This window comes from Gekko japonicus, unplaced genomic scaffold, assembly GCF_001447785.1.
Source record: "Gekko japonicus isolate JY-2015 unplaced genomic scaffold, Gekko_japonicus_V1.1 scaffold642, whole genome shotgun sequence".
Taxonomy (NCBI): domain Eukaryota; kingdom Metazoa; phylum Chordata; class Lepidosauria; order Squamata; family Gekkonidae; genus Gekko; species Gekko japonicus.
Window position 1 is genome coordinate 906,702 of NW_015159727.1, and position 7,908 is coordinate 914,609.

General features: G+C 42.4%; 1 protein-coding gene across 1 annotated transcript in view; it reads right to left on the reverse strand.

Annotated features, from left to right (window-relative positions):
* Nucleotides 1-6,405, reverse strand: part of MAP2K6 (mitogen-activated protein kinase kinase 6) — a 132,827-nt gene extending 126,422 nt beyond the window's left edge. Inside the window, exon 1 of the mRNA XM_015425597.1 lies at nt 6,147-6,405. Within this exon, the coding sequence (XP_015281083.1) occupies nt 6,147-6,162 (16 nt within the window). The 5' untranslated portion in view covers nt 6,163-6,405. The remainder of the gene's footprint in view (nt 1-6,146) is intronic.
* Nucleotides 6,406-7,908: the final 1,503 nt, after the last annotated feature.

The window sequence follows — 7,908 nt, forward strand, 5'->3', positions numbered from 1 at the left end:
CAGTGGAATATAATGGATTACAGTCCACCCTCCAAAGCAGCCATTTTCTCCAGAGGAACTGATCTCTGTCAGCTGGAGGGCAGTCATAATTCTGGGTGATCTCCAGCTCCCCCACCTGGAGGTTGGCAACCCTAGTTCCCTCGGAGGAAATACCTGCTTTGGAGGGTGAAGTCTATGGTATTATACCCCTCTGAGGTCCCTCCCCTTCTCAAACTCCACCCTTCCCACGCTCCAGCCCCCAAATCTCTATGAATTTCCTAACCTGGGTTGGCAGCCCTATCTCCTTCCCACCCAACAGCCGACCTACTTTTATCTGCCCTTCTGTCTTAAGCTTTCCCTCTCCCTGCCCACGCAGTCTCTACCTAAGAAAACTGTAGCCCAGTTGCGTGCTGCCATAGTTTCCTAACCCATTCTCTTCTCAGCCATTCACCAACCTACATTTTACCTGCCTCCCATCTTCAACTGTGTTTATTATTTATACCCTGCCTTTCTTCAGAGTGTGGACCAAGAAGCTTACATTATTCTTCTCTCCTCCTTTTTATCCACACAACAGCCCTGTGAGGTAGGTTGGGCTTAAAGTATGTGAGTAGTCCAAAATCACCCAGTGAACTTCTGCAGCCAGATGGGGATTCGAACCTGGGCCTCCCAGACCCTACTCTGAAGCTCTAACTGCTATACCACACTAGGTTTCATAAGGTAGCTGCTGTCGAACAGTAGCAAGGAGTCAGGCCTAATTGAGTCATACAAATCAGGGGTATCAAGAGGTTCCTGCCAAGCCAACTTCCAGGTGGGACCTGGAGATCCCCCACAATTACAACTGAACTCCAGACAACAGAGACCTCTGGAGAAAATGGCTGCTTTGGAGGGTGGTTTCTATGGTATTATATCCAGATGAGACCTCTCCTTTCCCCAAACCCTACCCTCCTCAGACTCCACCACAAAATCTCCAGGAATTTCCCATCTGAGAGCTGACAGCCGTAGTTAGGCTTGGCCCCAACGAATCTTCCCTAAAAGGCTAAAACAGGCCTGAAGGACCCTGCTCCTCTTGCTGACTTTTACTCACTGAAATGCAGCCTGGGATACTGTGGTTGCCTAGCAAAAGCAACTGAGAGAATCTGTTCTTTAAAGCTACAGGTGCTCCTTTTATCATTATATTTAAAGCTACATGTGCTCCTTTTATCGTTTTCAGGGTTTTTTAGAGCCCTCAATATATTTTCTTTAGACTTCACATTTTTTGGCAAATCTGTGGCCCTTTTCAGGTTTGTAGAAAGATCTGTCTTCCCTGTTCACAGCTCCGGTCTCCAGATTTAAGTAACCAAAGATTGGCCAACTTTGTTATTAGAATATAAGCTTACTTTAGTATTTATCCTGTTTCCACCAGCTCTGTAAACAATAAATTACATAGCAGTACATGGTGCAGTACATGGTGCAATCAAGATCACACAAAAACCCAAGTCAAACATAATCACTGCCAACTTCTTTAAACAGAGCAATCTGCAAAAGTGACTCACTATTGGTCAAGCGCAAAATTCTCCCAGTAGTTTAGAAGTATTACATCATAATCTGATTTAGCTCCAGGTGACCACTAAATATCTATTTAATGAATTCTAAAGCATTCCAGTTTCAACAAGGTTGTTAAGAAATGCTGGGACAGTTGAGTATGGCTCAGTGTCAACACAATGAAAATATTGTAAACTAGGTAGATCATAAGACCTCAAAGCTAGACACTCCAGGATACCACTGTACTCAACTGCGCCTCCTAATAATCATTACCACTCCAACGTGCTAGACATAATGTAGACCACTAAAGTGGTGTAGTGACTTTCTAGATATGCGAGAAATGAGTTACAGGTTTTCCTGCAAATAAAATCCTCTGGTGCTAATAGGAACTTCCTTCCAAATACGTTACGTTCAGCATCATAGGCTTAAAACCAGTACACGCATGTGCAAGGTCTCTGCAATCCCCCCGGGTATTCAAAGGTCAGAGACTGAATGGAGATAGATGTTGTACAAACTGGCAATCCACATGTAAACTCCCACTGTGATATACTTGATTGGAGTACTTCTCAAAAGAAATAATGAAAATCAATGGTATTCTTCATGCAGTATTCTTTACATAGGCCTGTACTCAGGCACATTAGAAGAGACAACGTAGACAGTCCATATACACAATCTGACCCTAAATCTGCAATACTAAAATACTTTTAGGACCAGTTCACACATGTTATAGTGCAATCCTAAGAACTTTCTTGGAAGGAAGCCCAAATGAACAGACCTGTAGGATTCTGAGTACACCTGAGCAATCCTAAACAGGTCTAATCAGAATCCAATTCAGATCTATTCAATGCAGTTTATTCCCAGGACCCCCAAGTGTGTTTAGGATACCATGGTTAGTCTCTTATCATTTGCTTTGTTTTAGCTGTGTGAATTATCTCCACTGGGCAAAGGTCTATCAGTGGGCAGTCGAGGATGGACTGACAACACTTTTTATTTAAGAGTTTGACAGGCCATGATAGATAAATGTATTAATTTGAGAATGCAGAAAAGATAAGCTTAGTAAAATAGATAATGAATTTAGAAATCTAATAAGCAGAAGAAATGATAAAGTCCTTTGTTATATGTTATATGTTGTGGGGGGTAGTTGGGGGTTGTTTGTATGTATGTCTGTATGTCTGTAGTATATAATGGAAAAAAATAATAAAAGTGTACCCTTGGGTACTTATTAAAAAAAAACAGTTTGACAGGCCTCTTATTCCCTAAGAAGCCCTCTGAGTGGCTTAAAATTAGATAATAGTAATAATACGAGCAATTCAGTTAACAAAGCTACAACAACAAAACAGTCTCCTAAACAGCAACACAGTGATTAAAAGTAGTTGGGAGTGTCTGGTTCAAATGAAATTGCAGCATATGAACCTACAATTTCTTGGTATTAAAAAGATATATGAACTACAGATATGAGCCACAATTTACATCTACAGAAGAATTTACAGAAGAAAGCATAACCATAATGCCATTTACAGGCATGCTTTTGGGGAACGTCACACCCACTTCAGTTTATGTAATAACAATGCACAAGATGATGTACAGAATACCTGGACTATGACTGTGCGGGGGGCGAGGTGCATTCTCTTTTATTAACCTCTATTCTTGAAAAGAACATGAAGAAAATGGTCCCAGGAACAGTTTTCATGATATTGCCTCTCTTTGGGTGTAATCAGACGGCCTGCCGGGAGCGGTTTAAACTGCTCCGGTTCCAAGTGGACTAATTTGATCCGGGGCAAGTGCGGTCACACTCACCTCTCTCACCACGCAACACATCACTCCCGGGTGTCCACACTAGGCGGCGCAGAACACCCTGTCCCAAAAAGCATGCCCTGAAGGAACACTGCCCTTTAAACTTTTACAGCGAAAAGGGCCTCCGTGAGGTCCCAGACTCATCAAAAGCCTAAAACTAATCCCCTTTTTTTAAAAAAAAATTAACACCGGGGCGAAGCTTCGCCCAAGCGCATATCACTGAGGCTAAAAAAAAAATGGCGGGCGAAAAGCGGAAGCCTCGGGCTTCCCAGCGGAAGTGGCTCTACACCGGCAGAGAGCGATCACATGGGGGAAATGCGGCTGGAATCAGAGCCCTCAGAAAAACACCACTTGGGGACCTAGTGGCAAACTACACCGGTTTAAGGGGTGTTTGCAACGATTGGCAACGGTTAGGAACGGGAAGCAGATGTTGTATGTCTGATCGCGCGTAAGTACTCTTTTTCTAACCGGCTTCTATACTGGCTTAAATGCCCCGTCTGAATGGCTGTCCCAAGAACTCGGAATTCCACATTCTCAATTGAAAAAAAAGCCTAAAACATTGGTGACATTCATCCCTTATTATTCCTGCCTCTCACTTCTTTCACTATCTCTGTTGTTCACACACACACCCATCTAAATTTAGGCTGCAAGATCATTGGGGCAGAGACTGTGGTTTGCTTATATTAACTGAAAGAGTTCTAACACTGATTGTGCTTTGTCAATAACACAAAATAATATGACATGAACCTCAGAAATGGCATGTGGCTTTTACTGCAGTTTTAACCTGGCAACAGACTTTTTTAAAAAAAGATCTCTTGGTCCTCCTCCTAGAACCCACACTGGCCTAATCTGTGTTCTAAAACTCTGCAAAAAAATTCCTATATTTAAACATCTTATATAACACATATTATGTATGCAATTTTTATTGTAAAAATGCAATTTGTTTTAAAGCCCTTAATAAGCATCTAACCCAAAACACTGAAAGCACTGTGTGTGAAAAAGGTCAGAATGGACAGAAAAGAAGAAAAGAACGCCTCACTGAAATTCTGAAGCTATTTTCCCCCATTCCTACCTGGAACTCTGCTGAGAGGTAAACAAAATTGCATTTGATACGGAAGAAACGTAACCTGAATACTGGGGGTCCTTTCTCTTTAATTGAGACAAGTCCTTTAGAGAACTGGAATCTTTTTGCTGAAAAAAGAGAGGCCCTGGTCACAGATTACTCGGGGGCAAGGGGGTTCACACCTGCATCCTCTCCGTTCCCTCCTCCAGTTGCTAAATTACGGATTCCCCTCTTGGCTCGCTGGATGACAGACTTTAACTGAATGCCCTATTCTGTAGGCATCCTTTCCGTGGCTGGGCAAACTGACTGGACTCTTTCTGCTGGGAGTTTCCAATCGTCTTCCAATTGGCTGGGAGAAATGACTGCAGCAAATAGGGAATAAATTATGCAGTTCAACTGCCACAAAGTGCAAGTTCTTAGAGCTCTGCAGTAGCACGCTCCCTTTGAATGAACTTTGGGGAGCTCTGCCTATCGCCCCCGTCCTGTTGCATAACGGCGATGCATCTCTCCACTCATAATTGCTGCACTGAAACTCGTACAGGTGGTTTTCCTAAATGAATCCTGCAGGACTGTCCACAGATTCTCAAATTCTTCCCCCACCAATCCCTCCAGCCTATACATTACATAATATAATACTTTGTATTTGTAGTGGAAATTGTACATTCACGAAGTTGGATCGAGATCCCCCGAATTTACCCCCTCAGGCGGCGATCGATTCCCCCCCTCCCCATGTAGAAAGACCCCACACACATATAATCAGTGACTCCAGATGTTTGATTCAGGTGGGTAGACGTGTTGGTCTGAAGCAGCAGAACAAAGTTTGAGTCCAGTGGCACCTTTAAGACCAAAGTTTTATTCTGGGTATAAGCTTTCGTGTGCATGTCGACGTCTTTTGACGCTTATACTCAGAGTAAAACTTCGTTGGTCAAAAAGGTGCCACTGGACGCAAACTTTGTTCTCTAAAAGTTCGAATGGGACATTGTAGCCCACTCTTCAGGTTTTACAATAGACCCAAAATATTATCCATTCCTTTCCCATTTGCCAGCCTTCATTATCTTGACAGCCTTAAACAGAAACAGAATTCTCTCCAGTGATTTTTTTAAAAGATCTACTCTGATTCCATTCAAAACACCAAAAACATAATAAATCTGTGCCTCTGTATGTAACTCTACTTCCTTGCATACCTTTCGTAAATCTCGCCGTAAAAGCTACACTCAGTGCCTGCGGGGGGGGGGGGGGGGGGGGGGGGGGGGTTCTGTGGAAAATGAGCTCAGCACTGGCACCAGAACAATACTTTCCCATGGAAACACAGGCATATATTCTTAGTAACTCCACTCAAGTTTCACATTACATTTTCACCAGACACTTTTTCTATAAAGTTTGATTTAAATTTGCACGATAAATTGTCCGCAGTTTTGTCTGCATTTTACCATTTTGATGCTAGAGAGAGAGACACATGCATAGGCTTCCCAATACCCTTTATCTGTCCTGATTGTGCAAAAGGCAAAAAGGGCTCAGTAATCCCAGGAGAAGAATGCAAACAACGTCAATGCACAGCTGAACTGCAAGCCCTGCCTTACAGGAACTGTGTGTGCGTTTGAGTGCGCGCGCGACTGTGTGTGTGTGCCTGCAAAAAAAAAAGCACATACTAAACAGGAAATGCAACTGAGAGCTATTCAAAGCCTCAAACTTCAAAATGCAATTGCATCCCGAAAATTGCATGCATGCAATTCCAAAATGCATGAACGACTTTTTGCATATTTGCAAGGAACATAAGTCGGAACCTTACCTCTTTGCTGAGACATTTTCCCCTCTGCTTTGATGGGGGAGGGGAGCACAAAAGACTTTGCCTTCTCTCTTCAGTAGCTAGTTTTGCAACAAAGATGCAAACTGCAAGCGCTCAATCTTCATGCAAGTGGAGTTTTTCTTACTCCCTACAACAGAGCTCCTTGCAGAGAAAAGAGCTGCAATTGCACACCTTGAAAAACAGATTGCAAAGTGGGTTTCTCTATTGCAATGGTAAGGAAGGCTCTGCTGCACCTACATGATGGGCCAGGGCTGGCAGCTAAAAGCTCCAAACTTGGATCCGAGAGTCTCAATGCGCAGACGTTCTTTCTACGACCAGAGCTTTGATTTCTGGGTAATGTAGTTCTTCTGGAAATTCCACGGAGTATTTCGTTACGAAGACTCCTTGGCTTGATGATCTAGGGGTCATCTATTTTGAGGCATCTGGGGGTGAAGGGAAATCTTAAATTGTATCAAAAAGGTAAGTAGGAAATGGAATCGGCAGTTCACCGTTTAACAGACTGTAGTCCAGAGCGGCTGAGAAGCATTAGGTAGTATATCTAACCACCTTGCAATACATCTTTTCTACCTATTTACAGTTTCATAATAGCGTCTGAGTTGCCATACTGTATTGTCGTCTATTTAATCCAGTTCTCTGCATCCAGCGATGGCCAGTTCTCATAAGCAGGGGGTATTGGCAATATAGGCAAACCCACCATTTCCCCCCTCTTTTGTAATGATAAGTATATTAATTTGCCATTAAACATGGATTCTTATCTGAGGTAGCCATTGGAACTATTCTACATTAATGGGACTTCATATCAATTACAATTCTGCACAGGAATTTTAATAGTATAGTAATTTAACGTGTTTTCTATTTCACATTAAATTAATTTCAACCCTGCATTGACTCAGTCCATAAGGATGCTCACAATATGTGTTGTTTTAAAATCCCAAAGCCTGTGATGTTCCACCTCAATATTTAATACAGTAAAGTTGTTTTCAGTCAGCCAGGATTTCTTGATCTGATGCTGAATCAAAGGAAGGTCTTTTGATTTTCTGGATTTTGGTATTGAAATTTTTGCTGGAAATAATAAATTGAAGATCAGGTTGGTCTCCATTTTACATCTATTTTCTTGTACACATATAACGAATGGTTTCTCAAGCACCATTATTCTAATAAATACTATTGCCTTAATCACCTGCACGCATACCCACCCCTGAAAAACAATACTGTGGTATCCAAGCACAGCCAATGGGATTAAAAGAGTAAAGCTGATGAGGAGTCAGGGGAAGTGTGTAGTAATGTCAGACTTCAAAACTAAGAGTGGAGTCAAGTGATAGAAGGACAAAGCCCATGTCGCCAAGGTAAACCAGCTTGAATGGGGCACAGAAAGAAACTGGCGGGCGATTAGCTGACAAAGACTAATTATCTTGATATTTAACAGAACACTGATCACAGCATTTTATGGTAAATGAAGCTTCCAAGCTGTCTTCAAGAGCAGCCCAACATACAGTTAATTACAGTAATCAAGCCTGCAGTTATAAAGGCATGCATCAGCAGAGAAAGATTCCAGTCTCCAGGGAGGGATACAGCACTCGCAACACATATCACTAGTGAAAAGCTACTCTAGAGACTTCAATTACCAGTTTATTAAAGAGTAAGTCAGCGTCCAAGGTAACATGAAGGTGAGAGCCACTTTGGTATAGTGGTTAGGAGCATGGACTCTGATCTGGGAGAACCAGGTTTGATTCCCCACTCCTTC